The sequence below is a fragment of the Bubalus bubalis genome, chromosome 24 (genome assembly GCF_019923935.1).
Source record: "Bubalus bubalis isolate 160015118507 breed Murrah chromosome 24, NDDB_SH_1, whole genome shotgun sequence".
Lineage (NCBI taxonomy): Eukaryota > Metazoa > Chordata > Mammalia > Artiodactyla > Bovidae > Bubalus > Bubalus bubalis.
The window spans coordinates 38,474,301-38,493,143 of record NC_059180.1 but is presented as its reverse complement, the minus strand read 5'-3'; the positions used below and the strand labels follow the sequence as shown (position 1 = coordinate 38,493,143).

The 18,843-nt window shown below is 49.6% G+C and overlaps 1 protein-coding gene across 27 annotated transcripts in view; it reads left to right on the top strand.

The window, feature by feature from the left end:
* Positions 1 to 18,843, top strand: part of C24H16orf96 (chromosome 24 C16orf96 homolog) — a 59,588-nt gene that overhangs the window by 31,771 nt on the left and 8,974 nt on the right. For 20 of the 27 annotated variants that reach the window (XM_044936146.2, XM_044936135.2, XM_044936145.2 and 17 more), the window contains 10 exons: positions 990 to 1,094; positions 2,216 to 2,296; positions 2,497 to 2,583; positions 2,705 to 3,989; positions 8,169 to 8,254; positions 8,563 to 8,673; positions 12,948 to 13,022; positions 14,283 to 14,447; positions 17,514 to 17,632; positions 18,344 to 18,406. In XM_044936146.2, coding sequence (XP_044792081.2) covers positions 1,071 to 1,094; positions 2,216 to 2,296; positions 2,497 to 2,583; positions 2,705 to 3,989; positions 8,169 to 8,254; positions 8,563 to 8,673; positions 12,948 to 13,022; positions 14,283 to 14,447; positions 17,514 to 17,632; positions 18,344 to 18,406 — 2,096 coding nt within the window. In that variant the 5' untranslated portion in view covers positions 990 to 1,070. Of the gene's footprint in view, positions 1 to 989; positions 1,095 to 2,151; positions 2,297 to 2,496; positions 2,584 to 2,704; positions 3,990 to 8,168; positions 8,255 to 8,562; positions 8,674 to 12,947; positions 13,023 to 14,282; positions 14,448 to 17,513; positions 17,633 to 18,343; positions 18,407 to 18,843 lie in introns of those variants that run through there. The other 7 variants (XM_044936150.2, XM_044936149.2, XM_044936139.2 and 4 more) reach the window with 5 other exon arrangements.

Genomic DNA, 18,843 nt, shown 5'->3' with positions numbered 1-18,843 from the left:
TGCACTCCCAATGCAGAGGGCCCAGGTTCAATCTCTGGTCAGGGAACTAGATCCCACATGGCACAACTAAGGATCCGGCACGCCACAACTAAAAGATCCCTAGTTGGAGAACTAAGATCCCACATACTGCACAGCACAGCCTAATAAATAGATAATAAAACGTGTCTCTTATAGATAGTATGAGGTTGGATCATATTTTCTTATCTATTCTGCCAATCTGTGCCTTTTAATGTTTAAATTTACATTTAATGTAATTCAGTTTCAACCATTTACATTTAATGTAATTACCCATGGACAGAGGAGCCTGGCAGGTTGTAGTCCATGGGGTCGCAAGAATCAGACATGACTTAGCAGCTAAACCGCCACCACTGCCACCACAGATAAGAAGGACTTCTGCCATTTCACCATTTGTTATTTTTGTTATCTGAATGCTTAACTATGCACTATACCCTCTATATACATTATCACATTTTTTCATACCCATTTAATGATTGAGGACTTCAAAATCTAGGAAAATGCAGTAACAGCCCCAGTCATCGGTGGAGCTGAGCTATAAGATGAGTACTGCACACATTAGCACTTGCTTTGAAGTCTCCCCCCTCCTCCTCTGGCTTTTCCCCTTACCCTCCCAGGGTGAATCTACACATGCAGCCATAAGGACCCTTTAAAAATGTAAATCCAGTAACTGCCTTGTTGATCCTCCAATGGTTCTCACTAAAGGGCATGAGATGCTTCATGATGAATGACTCCTGCTTACTGAACACATTCACACCCAGGGTTGCCCCCTTCCCACTTAGGCCCCCTGAGAGCTCAGAGCATGACTGACGTCAGTGTCATTTTATGACCTGTGAATATGTTCCAGCCTCGGCCTTGGAAGAGTCAAGAAGACTTCTAGAACCATGACCATCACCAGAGAGCTTCCACACTTTACCTGTCTTTTCTGCTAACTACATTCTACTTCACATTTTCCTTTCCTCTTCCCTCTTCAGTCCATAAGAACCCTGCAGGATCTGCTCACAGACATTTATGCACTCAAGGTCTCCGTTGAAACCCTCGGGAAGGAGGTGGCCATGCTGAAAGACGTGTTTGAGAAGGTAGACCCTCCCCAGCATCCCTCATAGTGGTCCTGCTGCTTGAACCTCTGGCGGCTGGGGTGACCAGATAAATCCAAGAAGCCTATTCTTAGTCAACGAACATAGCTATGGGGGCAAGAGAAGGGGACTGACATGGCCCAGCCACTTGGCCCATCCCACTGAACTCTCTGCAGTTTCCACCATGACCCTCACCCTACTGTGAAAAGACATTTGTGAGTGACAGAAACCTAATTCATTCTGCCTTAGGCAAAATAATTTATTGTCTCGTTTACTGAAAATGTCAGGAATGTTGTCAGGTACAGCCAGATGAAGGTGCTCATACCACATCAAGGTTTCTCCTTCAGTGGTACTTTCCTCCGGGTTGGCTTCGTTCTCAAGTCCTAGAAGCTCCAGACTTAAAGTCCATCAACTTAGCAGAAAGAGAATACTTATTCTTTGTCTGGGAAACTTTGTTCACACTGAAAAGTAGAGTAAACCTTGCATAGGCATATGTTCTAGCTCCTGTAGCCGTAAGGATATCAACCCAGAAATCACCATGATGTGAAAGGATATGGAATCCCTGAAATGTAAGGTCACAGCCGGTGAGTCAGATCTGGGCTCGAAAGCCAGGCCTCCACACCCTCCAGCTAGTTTTGTGGCTGAGGTTTTACAACTTGCCCCCAAATAACATTATTTACCTTATCATCCCTAATGTACAGGTCAGTGTACACGTTTGGTCATCATGGCAACTCTGAGAACTTCATTCTTGGGCTGGGTAGCTCCCCTCTGTAGCAGCAAGGGAACTGTCAGGAAACTGTGTTATGAAATGCTAAATAGGATCCTTGGTCAAATCTGTTTGGCAACAATGCCTTCTCAGCCTGCTTCTTGGAGATTCTTAATGCACTTTGGTCACTGAAGGCTCTACAATGTCCTACAGTACAGAAACCCCTTACATGATTTTTAAGCCTAGCATTTCCCATCTGCCCAAGGAACCCTTTCCCACTCTGTGAGAAACACTTGCTTTGGAAACTGTTCTTCCCTCTCGGTTTCTCAGTCTAAGGCCTTGCATTTGCACTAGGGAAGAACCTGGGCTGGGACCAGACCCTGCACACTCTGGCTCACAGGCTTGGCTCATTTGACAGATCAGTCCACAAAGAATAGACACCTTCTCAGAAGATTTGAGAGGGCAGAACCGGAAGATGAGTGCACTGCAGCAGGAAGTGGTGAGGGTCTGGCCCCATCCTCCCACCCCAGATCCACGCCCTCCAGGCCCAGGGGTGCGCGGCGGCAGGGACGGGGGAAGAGGAGAACAGTCTGGAAAGGCCCCTCTATTTGCAAGTGTGGAGGAAGAAGCCACTGAGAGCACCGTACCCTCCGGGTTCACAATCCTTGTTCCCCACCTCCTTCCCCATCCCACCTGCAGACTTCTCTCCAGAGCAAGGTGACTGCCATCCCCAAACCCGAGGACCTGGTGCTCTGGAGCAGTCTCCATGAGGCCATGTTCATCCCAGTAAGTGAAGGACATGGCGGAGGGGGACTGGGGTCAGGGAGGGACGGGTGACAGGGTCGGGGGCAGGGTAACCATGACCTGGTCCAGAGCAGCCCCATCAGCCCAGCCCCACATCCCACAGGGAGCTGCTCCACAACTGCTGGGAGACTCCGACCTGTGGCAGATTGCGGAGCTCGCCTCGGAGACCGCCGTTGCCCAGACAGCTGAGGACCGTGGAGGAGGGCGTCCCAGCCACTTCTCCGAGGCCATCCAGCACCCCAGGTTCCTGGAGACCGTCTGGCAGTACCAGGCGCCAGGGCAGCTGCTGGAGGAGGAGCCTGCCCAAGCAGCTTTGCTCCTTGGGGCCGAGGGGCCAGACCAGCCCCAGGTGCCAGAGCCTGGGCCTGGGCCTGGGCCTGTGTTGGGACCCAGGCCTGCACCTGGACCTGGGCCTTCATCTGGACCTGGGCCTGCACCTGGACCTGGGCCTGCACCTGGACCTGGGCCTGTGTTCGGACCCAGGCCTGCTCCTGGGCCTGGGCCTGCGTTCGGACCCGGGCCTGCCCCTGAATTGGAACCTGCCCTGGGCCTTCAACCCACACCATCAGGATCCTGGACTGTACCACCACAAGGCTGGCCTCCTCCCAGAGGCTTTCCCAGGACCAGCCCTGGGCCTTTCTGGGGCTTCCAGCCTGGCCTAGGCCCAATGGGCTTCCCGCCTGCCAGGTTCCGGGGCTTCAGGGCCCCACCCCTAGCCATGGAGTTGGGCTCAGCTTGGCCTCGTTCACAGCAGTCCGTGTACTACCCGGGAGACATGTCCAAGCTCTCTGCTCTCTCAGAAAAGGAGGAAGAATACTCCTCCGTGGAAAGGGAGGACCCTCGGGACAGAGCCCCGAGGGCTGAGGTCCCGCCAGGAGGCCTCCCTAAGGGATTCCGGTCTGCCGTTCAGCAGATGAAACCCAGTGCTGCCCTCACGGCCACGGCCGCTGCCTCCTACACCTCTGATGTGGCCACATCAGCAGCCCGGGCGGCCAAGGCCGCTGCCAAGCTGATCAGGGACGCCCCCGCCACCAAATTGGCCACTGTAGCAACAGCCGCAGCCACAGCCGGGCCCTTAGGGGTCCTTGCAGAATTTCTGGGAGCGGGGCCCTCGCGCGGGGCCTTCCCCGGGGGCGAGGTGGAGGATTTGCTGGAGGTGGAGGATGAGGACTTGCTCTCTCCTGCATACTCTTCTGCCTTTGTCCCTCCCGACACGGCCCTGTCCCAGGCCATGCTGGCTGCTAAACATGCCACGACCCCCGAAGACAAGAAGAAGGCCGTCAGGTATTCCATGAGCCACATAGCCCAGATGCCTGTCAGACACGACACCCTGAAAGAAGAGTTTGCCCAGCTGTCATCTAACCTGCAGCAGCGTATGACTTATCTAGGTAGGCCCGGCCTGACTCCTGGAAGGGTAACGAGGGCTCAGGCCCTCCCTGTGGCCTTTGAGAGGCACCTCCTCTCCATTGAGCTACCCCAACAAAATGTTACCATTTGGCTAATACCACCATTAGCCAACATTCCTTTGGCTTAAGCATTAATCTCTTACTAGTCTATTCTCTTACAATGAAGGTCTTATCTTAATGGAGAGGGGTGGTTACAGTCTAAAGTTGGTGCCTAAGGAGGAAAAGCATGAGTCAGAATTACTCTTGGAAATTCCCTTTCAATTGTCCATAAAACAGTACTGCCGTACAGTGTTTCGATAAGTTCAGATCACCCAGTTTCTAGGCGCACTGAACAGACCCTGGATGATGTGGTCAGTTTGGGATTAGGAACAATAGCTGGGCAAACATATATTTCCTTAAAGGCCAGTCATGTTCTAGGGGGCAGTAGGACCAATAGGGGGCTTCCTAGGTGGTGCTGGTGGTAAAGACCCCGCTTGCCGGTACAGGAGGCGCAAGAGCCACAGGTTCCATCCCTGGGTCAGGAAGATCCTTGGGAATAGGAAATGGCAACCCACTCCAGTATCCTTACCTGGAGAATCCCCATGGACAGAAGAGCCTGGTGGGCTACAGTCCACGGGGCTGCAGAGTTGGACACAACTGAGCACACAGGACCGATAGATTTATGCTCCCAGTTCACGCACACCATGAGCATATGTTCACTGTGGGAAATGGAGGGTGGGGAGTGGCCTACCCTAGAAGTTCTGAACCTTAAGCTTGCCTCAGAATCCCTGGGGGTCTTGGTGAGTCACAGACTGCTGGGGCCAGCCCCACATCTGGCTTGTTGATCTGGGTAGGACCCTGGACTTTCTTTTTATAACCCATTCCAGGGGATGCTGCTTACACTGCTGGTGACCCAGGGAACCCACTTTAAGATCCACTGTCCTCACGTGTTTGAATCCTTATCTTGCTTTTGTGCTCTCTGCGAAGTGTAATAGTCGAATTAGCTCAAGTCGAATCCATATGTGGCACCACCCTTGGTGGGCAGGTGCCGTCCCACGGATCCTGAAAAAGTAGAACTTCAAGCAGCCAAAAAGATCCACATCAATTTCTGAATCCTGGGCCACAGCTCAGGTTATGACAGTCATGAATTTAAATATAAAACATAAAGTCGTAGTAGCCCAAACTCTACCTCTGACCAGCTGCCACTTTTGTTGAGAACACTAAAGATAGCTTGTAAACGTGTCCTGGCTGCAGCTTCTCATACCCTCCTAGCTGTGCCCTGGACATCACTTTTTGGCCTCGCCTCTGAAACTGGATATAGGGTACTTTCTGTCACCCAACTCCTTTCTTGTTAAACCTGTCTTTGCATCTTGTTGTGTGATAATACATTTCATGAACTCCCAGAAGTAAACACTCCATAGTTTTACTCAGGACCATTTCTGGAAGGGCAGTAAATTCCAGAGAGATTTCCCTAGGCCTGCGCTATCTAGTAGGATACCACAAGACTGTCAAATATCTGAAATGGGGCAAGTTCACGTTCTCATGTGATCCAAATACAAAGTGCACACCAGGGACTTCTCTGTGGTCCAGTGGTTAAGACTTGGCCTTCCAATGCAGGGGGCACAGGTTTGATCCCTGGTCAGGAAGCTAAGACCCCACATACCTCGTGGCCAAAAAAACAAAAACAATACAGAAGCAACATTGTATGAAATTCAATGAAGACTTTAAAAATGGTACACATTAAAAAAAAAATCTAAAAGTGCACATTGGATATTGAGGACTTACTACAAAAACAAAAATATGAAATATTGTTAATCATTTTGTTGATCCCATGTTAAAAATGATGCTTTTTTTTTTTTTTTTTTTTTGGCCCTGCAGCTCCTGGGACCTTCATTCCCCATCCATGGATTGAACCCATGCCCTCAGCAATGAATGCATGGAATCCTAACCACTGGACTGCCAGGGAATTCCCAAAATGATACTATTTTGGATTCAGTTTAGTTCAGTTCAGTTGCTCAGTCATGTCTGACTCTTTGCAACCCCATGGACTGCAGCACACTAGGCTTCCTTGTCCATCATAAACTCCTGGAGCGTACTCAAACTCATGTCCACTGAGTCGGTGATGCCATCCAACCATCTCATCCTCTGTCGTCCCCTTCTCCTCCTGCCTTCAATCTTTCCCAGCATCAGGGTCTTTTCAAATAAGTCAATTCTTCGCATCAGGTGGCCAAAGTACTGGAGCTTCAGCCTCAGCATCAATCCTTCCAATGAATATTCAGGACTGATTTCCTTTAGGATGGACTGGTTGGATCTCCTTGCAGTCCTAGGGACTCTCAAGAGTCTTCTCCGCTACCATAGTTCAAAAGCATCAATTCTTCGGTGCTCAGCTCTCTTTATAGTCCAACTCTCACATCCATACACGACTACTGGAAAAACCAAAGCTTTGACTAGACGGACCTTTGTTGGCAAAGTAATGTCTCTGCTTTTTAATATGCTATCTAGGTTGCTCATAACTTTCCTTCCAAGGAGCAAGCGTCTTTTAATTTCATGGCTGCAATCACCATCTGCAGTGATTTCGGAGCCCAGAAAAATGAAGTTTGTCACTGTTTCCACTGTTTCCCCATCTATTTCCCATGAAGTGATGGGACCAGATGCCATGATCTTGGTTTTCTGAATGTTGAGTTTTAAGCCAACTTTTTCACTCTTCTCTTTCACTTTCATCAAGAGGCTCATTAGTTCCTCTTCACCCTCTGCCATAAGTGTGGTGTCGTCTGCATATCTGAGGTTATTAATATTTCTCCCAGCAAACTTGATTCCAGCTTGTGCTTCATCCAGCCCAGCATTTCTCATGATGTACTCTGCATATAAGTTAAATAAGCAGGGTGACAATATACAGCCTTGACGTACTCCTTTTCTGATTTGGAACCAGTTTGTTGTTCCATGTCTAGTTCTAACTGTTGCTCCTTGACCTCCATACAGATTTCTCAGGAGGCAGGTCAGGTGGTCTCATATTCCCATCTTTTTAAGAATTTTCCAGTTTGTTGTGATCCACACAGTCAAAGGCTTTGGCATAGTCAATAAAGCAGAAGTAGATGTTTTTCTGGAACTCTCTTGCTTTTTCCATGATCCAGCGGATGTTGGCAATTTGACCTCTGGTTCCTCTGCCTTTTCTAAAACCAGCTTGAACATCTGGAAGTTCACAGTTCACATACTGTTGAAGCCTGGCTTGGAGAATTTTGAGCATTACTTTTCCAGTGTGTGAGACAAGTGCAATTGTGTGGTAGTTTGAGCATTCTTTGGCATTGCCTCTTTGGGATTGGAATGAAAACTGACTTTTTGCAGTCCTGTGGCCACTGCTGAGTTTTCCAAATTTGCCTGCATATTGAGCGCAGCACTTTCACAGCATCATCTTTTAGGACTTGAAATAGCTCAACTGGAATTCCATCACCTCCACTAGCTTTGTTCGTAGTGATGCTTCTAAGGCCCACTTGACTTCGCATTGCAGGATGTCTGGCTCTAGGTGAGTGATCACACCATCATGATTATCTGGGTCGTGAAGATCTTTTTTATACAGTTCTTCTGTGTATTCCTGCCACCTCTTCTCAATATCTTCTGCTTCTGTTAGGCCCATACCATTTCTGTCCTTTATTGTGTCCATCTTTGCGTGAAATGTTCCCTTGGTATCTCTAATTTTCTTGAAGAGATCTCTAGTCTTTCCCATTCTATTGTTTTCCTCTGTTTCTTTGCATTGATCATTGAGAAAGGCTTGCTTATCTCTTCCTGCTATTTGGAACTCTGCATTCAAATGGGTATATCTTTCCTTTTCTCCTTTGCCTTTCACTTCTCTTCTTTTCTCAGCTATTTGTAAGGTCTCCTCAGATAACCATTTTGCCTTTTTGCATTTGTTTTTCTTGGAGATGGTCTTGATCACTGCCTCCTGTACAATTTTGGATTAGAGTGGGTTAAAAAGACTTTTTAAATTAATTTCACCTGCTAATTTTTAGATTTTTCTTTTAAAAGATGTCACTAGAAAATTTTAGATGACCTCAAAGGCCCCCAAGCTCACAGCTTCCTTCTATTGGAAGACATCATCTTAGATACTTCGTAACAGAAGCAGATAGAGCTCTAGAAGCATTTTTCCCCATCCATGTCCCTGACAGCCACCCCCTCCTTTGCTTTCAGCTAACATGGGAGCCTCTTCCAAGCTTGGGTCAACATTGGACATCTTGCAGGAAAAGATTGGCAACCTCCAGAAATCCAGGATGAAGGTCAGTGTCCTGGCCAGAAAAGGCATTGAGAAGATAATGGTTTGAGGTGACCGCAGAGTCCGTGGCCAGAGCCAGGGCAGGTCCTGCCCTTCCAGACGAAGAAGCACCATCTGTCCTGGAGCCGAAAGGAAGCCGATCTGCTCCATCCGGGGCGGGGCTCCCAAGGGTGGGCGGCTGTATGGTTCCCCTGGCAGGGTTTAGGAGGCTGTGGGCTGGAAGCTACCCCAGGCTAGTACCCTCTTCAAGTCCCTTCCCTGCCGTGGCAACCTCAAGAGAAGAGGCCTCAGATGTCTGTGTCTCCTGTGTAGGAGGAGGAACTTGAGAGAGTTTGGGGCCACCAGATCGAGATGATAAAGGACCACCACATCGTGCTGGACAGGGCAGTGAACAGGCTCCAGATTCGCCTGGATGAGTTAAAGGTCCGGAGGTCTGGGAGGCCCAGAGTGGGGAGGATTCCTCATCGGGACGTTGAGACTCTTTCCAGAGGTTTCACAGATAGCCCAAAGGCAGGGGAACCAGGGACACTCTCCTGGCATTTCACTGTGTGTGAAGTAGACAGCCACAAAAAGCAAACCAACCCCGCCACCCCACCCCCACATATACACCAGAGCATCTGAACACGGTCTTTCTCGTTCACCACTGGGGTCACCCACCTGGCACCGAGTGAACGAATCAATGAATGAATAGGAGGATTTCTGGCACCAGCTGTGCATGTCTCTAACCTTTCGCCTAAACTGGCTTATTGTCTGAGCGCTCACGCCACAGGGACTGGATGGAACAGCGGCGTCTGACATGAGAAATGTGAGGACCCTGAAAAGCACCTCCCAGGGGTCACTCAGCCAGACACCTCCTCCCGTGGGCTGGCTGGGCTGCCCTGACCACCCCAGCCTGATGGTCCTCGGGACCATTCCGATCTGAGCCTTGTCCTGGAGGCATCCCAGATCTTCAGAGAAAAGATCACCATCCTTCCCAGTGGGGAGGAGGTGACCTTTTCTCCCGGGGGTGTAATGAGACAAAATCCCAAACAGAGCCACCTGAGGTGGTTCCTGTGGGGGCTTTCCATTCCAAGTCAGGGGCTGTTGGTGGGACGCCCTAGGATGGGAGCCAGAAGGGAGGGCAGAGCTCCCCTCCCAAGGTCATCACATGGAGTGACCAAGCCAGCCTGCACAGGGCAAGTTGGACGGGAGGAAAGCTTATCCAAGGAGAGCTGATGCCCAGCCTGAGCGGAGAGGAAGGGAGCGCCAGGGCCGTGTGTAGGCACAGGATACACAGTCTTGGGCCGAGACACTTGTGAGTACCAGGATCAGGAAGTGCGCCGTCTCTTGCCAACCCTGGGCTCTTGTTTAGCCACTGCTTTTCAGAAAGGCTGGGATGCTGTGTCCTAGGGACCTACTGGAACCCTTCCTGGTTGGAGACCAGGGCCAGTTCATCCGGCATGTCTGATGTGGGTCCAGTACTACATCCCACTCCGCTCGGGGTAGGAGAAGGGGGGCTCAGAATCTGCCTCCAGAAAGCCATCACTGGTCCCTCATTGAGAGAAGCTCAAGAGGAGTTTGGCCCAACAGGCTGAATGGACCAAGTCAGCCTTTGTCCAGACTTCCTTCCTGCCCCTCGTGCCAACAAGAGCTAATTGCTTCTAAAAGTGGACCCCGGAAGGATCTGGAGCGGGGCTTTGTATATAGCACACTTCATCAAATAGTTCTTAAATGAACACAGGCTGCGGATCATCAGCAGCCCCATGGAGCCCTTCCAGCAGAGAGAGGAGGGAGGCAGACTCCCTCCCCGGTTCTGTTGCAGCAGCGGGGCTAGTGAAGAAACGCCGCCAACACTGCCTTCTACCTGGAAAGCTGGGAGAAAACGTTCTGGACGTAACAAGTGGCACGAGAAACCCCATCACCCCTGCGTCATTCAGCCCACGTGACTGAGCCTTCACTCCGCACCAGGCGCCCTTCCAGGGCCCCGCGATACAGCGGTCAAGAAGACAGACAACGCCCGGGCCCTTCTGTGTTTCTCGCGGGGGAGTGATAGCATTTGTTTGTCTTTAATCGAAGCATGATTTACACACAGTAAAATGCCCAGGCTTGAAGCATAGCCGCTTGACTCATTTTTGCCTCTTTGTGCAGCCATGTCAGCACCATCCAGATGGAACCATTTCCATCACCTCAGACTGCTGCTTTCGGAGCGTTTCTCACAAAGGATGCAGCAGGAAAGGGAATGAGAACAGAACTCTTTCTGACTCAGTATGGAAATGTGAACACACTATCTGCCCTTTGCAAACAGGCAGGCATCTTTTATAAGCTACAGGCTACATTCCAGGACCTCTTTTTTTTTTGATGTGGACCATTTTTTAAGTCTTTATTGAATTTGTTACAGTATTGCTTGTTTTATGTTTTGGTTTTTTGGCCAAGAAGCATATGGGACCATTAGCTCCCCAACCAGGGATCAAACCACACTCCCCTGCTTTGGAACGTGAAGTCTTAACCACGGGATCAACAGGGAAATGCCCAAAACCATTCTTTTTATTTTCTTATTTTAAATTCCTATCGGAGTACAGTTGATTTATAATATTGTGTTAGTTTCTGCCGTACAGCCAAGTGAATCAGTTATATACATCCAAAGCCGTTCTTGGAACAATCAGTGATATCCAGGGCTCTGGCTGGGTGCAGGAGAGGACTGATACGAGAGGTGACATGTATCGAATGCTAACTCTTCTAGGAAGATGCCATTTCTAGTCCCCTCGGCTTCCTCGGAGCAGGAGTGATATTAATGCCATTTGAGCAAGGAGGAAACAGATTCAGGCAGAGTAACCAGCCGGTTGGGAGGCGGCCTTCCGTTTGTGGTTAGATAGGCCTGGGTTTCAATCCCGATTCTGCCACTTACTGGGCATTTCTGTGGCTGCTGTAACATATAACCACAAACCATGTGACTTAAAACTAGAGACATGTACTCTTCCCAATTCTTGGAGGCTGAAAGCCCTGAACCAAGGTCCTGGCGGGCCCTCGCGCTGTCTGAAGGCTTCAGAGGGGATCCTTCTTGGCCTCTCCTAGCTTCTAGCGGCTCCAGGTGTTCCTTGGTTTGTAGACGCATCGCTCGAGTCTCTGCCTCCATTGTCACGTGACCTTCTTCTTTGTGTCTTCACATGGCCTCCTCATCCATGTGTGAGCACATCTTAACTGATTTCACCTGCTAAGAGCCATTTCCAAATAAGGCCACGTTCACAGGTTCTGGGAAGGTGTGAATTCTGGGAAGGACCTTAGTCTACCCCGTGCACGGGTAACCCTGGCAGTGGAAGTTAGAGGTCCCATCTTCTCTATATTTCTAGATTTTAATTAGAATCAGCCAAATGGGGCTCTAAGTGTTCTTGTCGGGCCTGATGACTCCAAAAGGTCAGCTCCCCGCTAACGTGGGGTTGGAGGAAAAAGCCTGTCTCCAGGCAGGGGCAGGAGCTCCTGTCCCCACCTCCACCACCTGTACTAGACCTTGAGACCCACCTGGGTGCAAGGTGGATGTGAAGAAGCTTTGTGTTAATTAAAATTAGGTTTGTCTTCAAATAACATAAAACCCCCAAATAGCTGGCTTAAGTCATAAGTGTATTTCTCTTTTGTTTTTTGTTGTTGTTAGTCGCTCAGTCATGTCTGACTGTTTGCGACCCCAGTGGACTGTAGCCCACCAAGTTCCTCTGTTCATGGCATTCCCCAGGCAAGACTATTGGAGTGGATTGCCATTTCCTTCTCTAGGGGATCTTCTGACCCAGGGATGGAGCCTGCATGTCCTGCCTCGGCAGGCAGGTTCTTTACCACTGAACTACCAGGGAAACCCCGTATTTCTCTTTTATGTTCAAGAAACTCAGAGCTGGTCTAGAGCTCCTTGGTGTGTGACTTCCGTTCACAAGGTCACCTCATGGTCCAAGACAGCTGCTGGTGCTCCAGTGATTTAACTCTGTGTCTAAGCCAGCAGTGAAGAGAACAGCTACCCACTTCCATTTATACTTCAGTGGTCACATCAAGCTATAAAGGAGGCTGTGAAATACAGTCATGATTTTGGGTGGCCAGATGCCAGCTGAAAGATGGGGGTTCTGTTTCTGAGAGTGAAAGGGAGACCACATATGAAGGGAGAAGTAGAAGCCTGTTTCCAGTTTTGGAGGGAGAGTGACCTCCCCCACTGCTGAGGACATGGCCCAGTAGATCGAGGCTCTTCCCAACAGGGAAGCTGGCTGCTCCTGTCGTGCTGAGGGTCCAGTCAGTGGAGATAGGGCAGAATTGATGCAGGGAATTGGTTCTTTGTGGAGTCATGGAGGTGGGAAGTGAGGGTTTTCGCCTGACACGGGGCACAGTGCGTGTCACATATAAGTGCTTGTTTGATGTAGAGACTCCATTACAGATCAGAAGAGATGCGCTTGCCTCAAACATCTAGGGACCCAAAGCATCAGCTCTGGTTTGTGCGTTCCTTCCTCCAGTCTTTCTTCCTTTCCTGTGTCGCAAAGTTCTGTGATGCCATCCCCAAGGGGACAGCTTGTCCCGAGCCCCCGTTCCTTCCCTTTTGATCTGGAAACCTGGAGCCCAAGCCTTTCACTGTGCCAGCCCACCTGCTGTCCACCCCGCCCCACTGCTCCCTTCCTAGGGCAGAGGCTGAAGGCAGAGGCTGTCCTCAGGACCCCCGAGGACGACTGACATCCCTCCACCTCTGTTCTTAGGTTGTCTATGCTCAACTAAGAAACCTAGAAATGTACAAGGCAGACCGAAATGAGATGGAGCAGGAGTTGAAAGAGGTGAGTGAGCAGAGACTCCTCTCCCCCACCCCATCCCTGACCCCGAGCCCGGCTCTCCCACTGAGGGAAACTGAATCATCCAGCCAGCACGAAGCCAGGCACACAGACTTCCCAAGCTTCCTTCCACCTTTATCATGTAGAAAGTCCGGGGGAAGTTCTCAAAAGTTGTCCCACCAATTCTAATTGTCAGCGACTCAGGATTAGTGACAGTTTTTTAAACTGAAGTATAGTTGTTTTACAATGTTAATTACTGCTGTACAGCAAAGCGATGCACACAGTGAAAGTGTTAGACACTCAGTCATGTCTGTCTCTTTGTGACTCCGTGGACTGTAGCCCACCAGGCTCCTCTGTCCATGGGATTCTCCAGGCAAGAATGTTGGAGTGGGTTCCCATTCCCTTCTGCAAGGGATCCTCCCAACCCAGGGACTGATCCCAGGCCTCCTGCATTGCAGGCGAATTCTTTACCATCTAAGTCAGGGAAGCCCAATGTACATGGTATATATACATGTATATGCATTCTTTTTTAAATATTCCTTTCCATTATGATTTATCCCAGGATATTGAATATAGTTCTCTGTGCTATACGGTAGAGCCTTGTTGTTTATCCATCCTGTGTATAAAAGCTTACATCTGCTAACTCCAACCTCAAACTCCGTCTTTCTCCCGACCCCATACCCCAGCAACCACGAGTCTTTTCCTGGGTCTGTGATTCTGTTTCTGTTTCACAGACAGGTTCATTCGTGTCATGTTTCAGATTCCACATGTAAATGATATCATGTGGTACCTGTCCTTCTCTTTCTGGCTTAATTCACTTAGTATGCTGATCTCTAGCTGCATCCATGTTGCTGCAAATGGCATTATTTTGTTCTTCTTTATGGCCAAGTCATATTCCATGCCACACACACCACATCTTTATCCATTCATCTGTCGATTTTGGTTGTTCATTTTAGTTGTTTCTATGTCTTGGCTATTGTGAATAGCACTGCTATGAACACAGGCCTGCATGTATCTTTCTGAATTATAGTTTGTGTCAATTTGTTAAGTGAACTTAAAAACCATACCTCAACTTCTCCATCACAGGAAAACCCTGGCTTTGATCTAATAGCTGTGTTTGAGCCGGACCCCAAGGTTGAATTTGAGCCAAGGCTGGGTATCCAGGGTCCCAAACTAGAACAACTGACCAAAGTGATCTGACCTCCCCAAGATCCCCTCTGCTCCCACCCCCGCAGCCCTGCCTCCCTGAGTCCCATGTCTCCCCAGAAGGCCGACAAGAGCTCCCTGGCAGGCAAGGCAAGCCGGGCTGACCTGGACACAGTGGCCATGCAGCTGAATGAAATGATTCAGGGCATGCTCTTCAGGGTGGTTGCCAATGAGGATGACTGGAAGAAGGCTGTGGAGCAGTTGGACAAAGACGTACGTACCAAGGTGAGGAGCTCTGTATTAATCACCACCTCCTGCATAACAAACCACCCTGAAATTTAGTGCCTTAAGACAGCAAAGTTCGAAGTTTCTGAGGGTCAGGAATTTGGGAGCAGCTTACGGGGTGGCTCAGGGCCTCCCACAAGGCTGCAGTCAGGGTGTTGTCCAGGGCCCGCGTCGTCCAGAGGCTTGACTGGGGCTGGAAGAGCCACTTCCAAGATAGCGCCCTCACATAGCTGTGAGCAAAACTTGGCACTTCCTCATCACACGGTGGCCTCCTTAGGGCTGCTTGAGCAGCCTCACAACACGGCAACGAGTGTTCCCCCCACCAGGAGCACATGATCCAAGAGAGCAAGACAGAAGCTGCAATGTCTTCTCTGACTTAGCCACAGAAGTCACACTCCATCACTTCTGCAATATCCTGTTGGTTACACAGGTCAGCCCTGTTCAGTGTGATAGTCGGGGAGCGTGTGGGACGTTGACCACCATAGTACTCCTCTCTGGACAAGCAAAGGGATGTGGCGGGCAGAGGGGGCATCCTGCTGGTCATTTATTTATCCATTCATCATTTAATGACCACCTGTGTTGAGCCAGACCCTGGGGAAACGTTGATAAGGAGTCATAGCCTTCATTTGTACCGTCCAATAGAGAGACAAGATAAGTCAGGCCAACCCCTTCCATGCTGTGTGGTTCCTGCAGCTGGTGTGACTGGTGTGGATAAAAGCACTGGGGTTTAGAATCAGGCATTTGGGGTCTGAGTCCCAGCCCTGCCGTGATCAGCATTGTGCCCTGAGGTACAGAACCTGTTCAAGTCTCGGTTTTCTTATCTGTAAAGTGAGGATTTATTCACTCATCATCCACCTATTGGGTACCTCTGGTTAATGAGGATATGACGATAAGCAAAACAGATACAGGACACACTTGTCATACAAATCAATGCAGAATTACAGCTGAAGTAACTCAGTTATCTGCAGAACCACTGACCTGTTTTTCTCCCATAATTCCATGGCAGGGTGAAAAAAAGTGGGACAGAAACTGCTGTTAGATTAAAAGAGTCTCAGGAGTCACAACAACCAAATGCAATACATGAGGAGACTTCCCATGTTTCAGTTGCTCCAACTCTGAAAATTGGCTGGAAATTAGATCAAATTCAGGCATGAGTGCTCATTATGTTAGGTGGGATAATGGTATTGCAGTCATATAAGAAAATCACTAAAATATTTGGGTGGAATGTTGTGATTTCTATAACTTAAAAAAAACCCCAACACTGCATCAATTCCTTGGAGGTCCAGGGTTAGGACTCTGCACTTCCACTGTAGGGGTTCGATCCCTGGTCTGGGGACTAAGATCCGGCAAGCTGCACAGCACAGCTGAATAGAGAGGGAAAAAAAAAAAAGGCAGATGGAGCAATATGTTAATAACGATTAAATCTACATAGTGGATATTTCAGGGTTCATGATTCTAGTCTTTTCTCCTCTCTATGTGTCTAAATTTTTTTCCTGATTGAAAGCTTTTTTGTTGTTTGTTGGTGTAAGTGGCCCTGTCCTCACTGCTCTCCTTTTCTTTGTGTATTTTTCATTGTGGGAACATTCACATGACATAAAATCAACCACTGACAGTTTTCAGGGGATGAATCCCGTGGCATTTGTTACAGTGTTGTGTTAGCACCGCCTCTCTCTGGTTCTGGCTCATTTCCATCCCCCAGAAGGAGACCCCAGACCTGTGAGGCAGTCACCCCTCACCTCCCCTTCCCCCAGCCCCTGGCAGCCACTAATCTACTCTCTGGATTGGCCAATTTGGGACACTTCATATAAATGAGTCACACAGCATGTGACCTTTAGTGTCTGGTTTCTTGCACTCAGCATCATGTTTTCAAGGTTCACCATGTTGCAACATGTGTTTCCCTGATGGCTTAGATGGTAAAGAACCTGCCTGCTATGCCAGAGACCCGGGTTTGATCCCAGGATCAGGAAGATGCCCTGGAGAAGGGAATGGCAACCCACTCCAGTATTCTTGCCTGGAGAATCCCATACACAGAGGCGCCTTGCAGGCTACAGTCCATGGGGTTGCAAAGAGTTAGACATGACTGAGTAACTAACGTACACATGTTGTCACATAAATCAGAAGTTTATTTTTTCCCATGACTGAATAACATGGTCAGACAGATGGACCACATTTTGTTTGTTCATCTGCTGACAGACACTTGGGTTATTTCCACCTTTGGACTCTTGTGAATAATGCTGCTATGAACATTCATGAGCAAGTTTTTTGTTTGAAGACCTGTTTCCCGTGATTTTGGGTAGATACCCAGGAGTGGTCATTTATTTATCCATTCATCATTTAATGATCACCTGTGTTCATTTAGTGACCACCAGGAGTGGAATTGCTGGGTCATATGGTAATTCCATGTTTAACTTTTTGTAGGGGTAATATATTGTGATGTCTGTGATTATTCTCACATGATTCAGAAAACAAACACATACATATGGACAGATAAAGAAGACATTGTGAAATGTTAAGAATTGGTGAATTTAAGTGGATATAGGAGTGTCCTTTGGACTGTTCTTGCAACTTGTGTGTAGTTTTGGTCTGTGTGTGTGTGTAGTTTTAAAAGACTGTAGTTGGTCTTGGTTGCAGCACTCAGGATTTTCATCACATCATATGAGATCTTTCATTGCGGTGCACAGATTCTCTAGGTGTGGCTTGCAGGCTTACTTGCTTAGCTGCCCCATGGCATGCGGGATCCTAGTTCCCTGACCAGGGATCGAACCTGCATCCCCTGCATTGCAAGGCGGATTCTTAACCACTGGACCACTAGGGAAGTCCACAACCACCTCACTTTTCTTGGTCAATCTTGCTTCTTGTTGTTTAGTTGCTAAGTTGTGTCTAACTCTTTTGGGACCCCGTGGACTGTAGCCCTCCAAGCTCCTCTGTCCGTGGGATTTCCCAGGCAGGACTACTGGAATGGGTTGCCATCAATCTTGTTACTCTCTCTATAACTTTGCAGGTTGCTGGAGGGAGGCAGAGTGTTTACTTAATTGACTAAACACTCTTCCCTTTGGCTTTTGGCAGCTGGTTCCCAGAGATTTGGATGATCTGAAGAAAGACATGGACGAGGTCTGGAAAGTTGTCAGGAAGCTGCTGATTGAAGGCTTCCATTTTGACCCCGACAATGCTGCCGGCTTTAGGAGGTGAGTTCCTCCGGGGGCGGGGTTCCCTGCAGCCCTTGCAGCTCTCAGAGGCTGCACGGCCCTCCCTCCAGAGAGGAAATGAGAGAGGTTTCTCAGCAGATTCTGGACTCTGGGAGGAAGGACTCAGACCTGTAAACCCGGGGAGGGGGGACATGGGGCTTCCCAGTGGAGGGAGAGATGAGGCAGAGAGCACCAGAGCTCGGAGGTGGGCCGCCCTGGCCTGGGCTCCACATTCTTTCATGAGGAAACAGAGGGTCAGAGAGGGAGGGGGCCCCTGCGAGGCCACTCAGGGAGCTTGGGCAGACCTGGAACTAGAGCCAGGCCCCCACCCCATCCAGACAGAGCCCCCGGCAGAGGGACCCAATCTTCCTGGGGGGCTCCTGTCCTCAGATCACTCCTCACGCCCTCCAGTGCCCCACCATGAAGGGTAGCTCTCCACAGTTAAGAAGGCCTCCATTGTGTTTGGGGCGAGGAGAGAAACTACGCCCACTTTTATCCCCCACTGAGGCCCCAAGTGGCCCCACGTGACGGTCAGCTGGGGCCAGTGGAGCTGAGCTGAGCCAGGCCAGGCCAGAAGGAGTGGGATCTGGGGGGAAGCCCTGGCCCTGAGGCACGGACGGACCTTCAGCCTCCCCCAAGCACTGCCCGGGGCAGGGGTGGCCTCACAGGGCCCAGCCAGGGGGGCGGCTGACGGAGCAGGGTGTCTTCCAGGAAACTGTTTGAGCGGGTGAAATGCATCTCCTGCGACCGGCCCGTGGAGATGATGACCAGCCCGTGAGTACTGTGGGGATGGTCGGGGACGGGAACATCCATGCACACCATTCTGTGCACACAATCCCATTAGCTCCCTGGGCAGTACTGTGCCCCTCCCTTCTCCAGTCCCGTCTGCTGCCCGCTGTGTCCAGGAACAGGGTGGACTCCAGAGGAAAAGGGTAAGAGGAAACTTGGGGAAAGCTGAACCCTGTAGGACTTCCCTGCACATGTTTTTATAGTCTAATACTTTATGTATTGAGGTGAAATTCACATACAAAATCAGCCATTTTAAAGTGGAAAACTCAGTGGCATTTAGTGCACGTGTGTGCATGCTAAGTGGCTTCAGTCATGTCCGATTCTTTGCGACCCTATGGACTATAACCCGCCAAGGTCTTCTGTCCATGGGATTTTCTAGGCAAGAATACTGGAGTGGGTTACCATTCTCTCCTCCAGAGGAT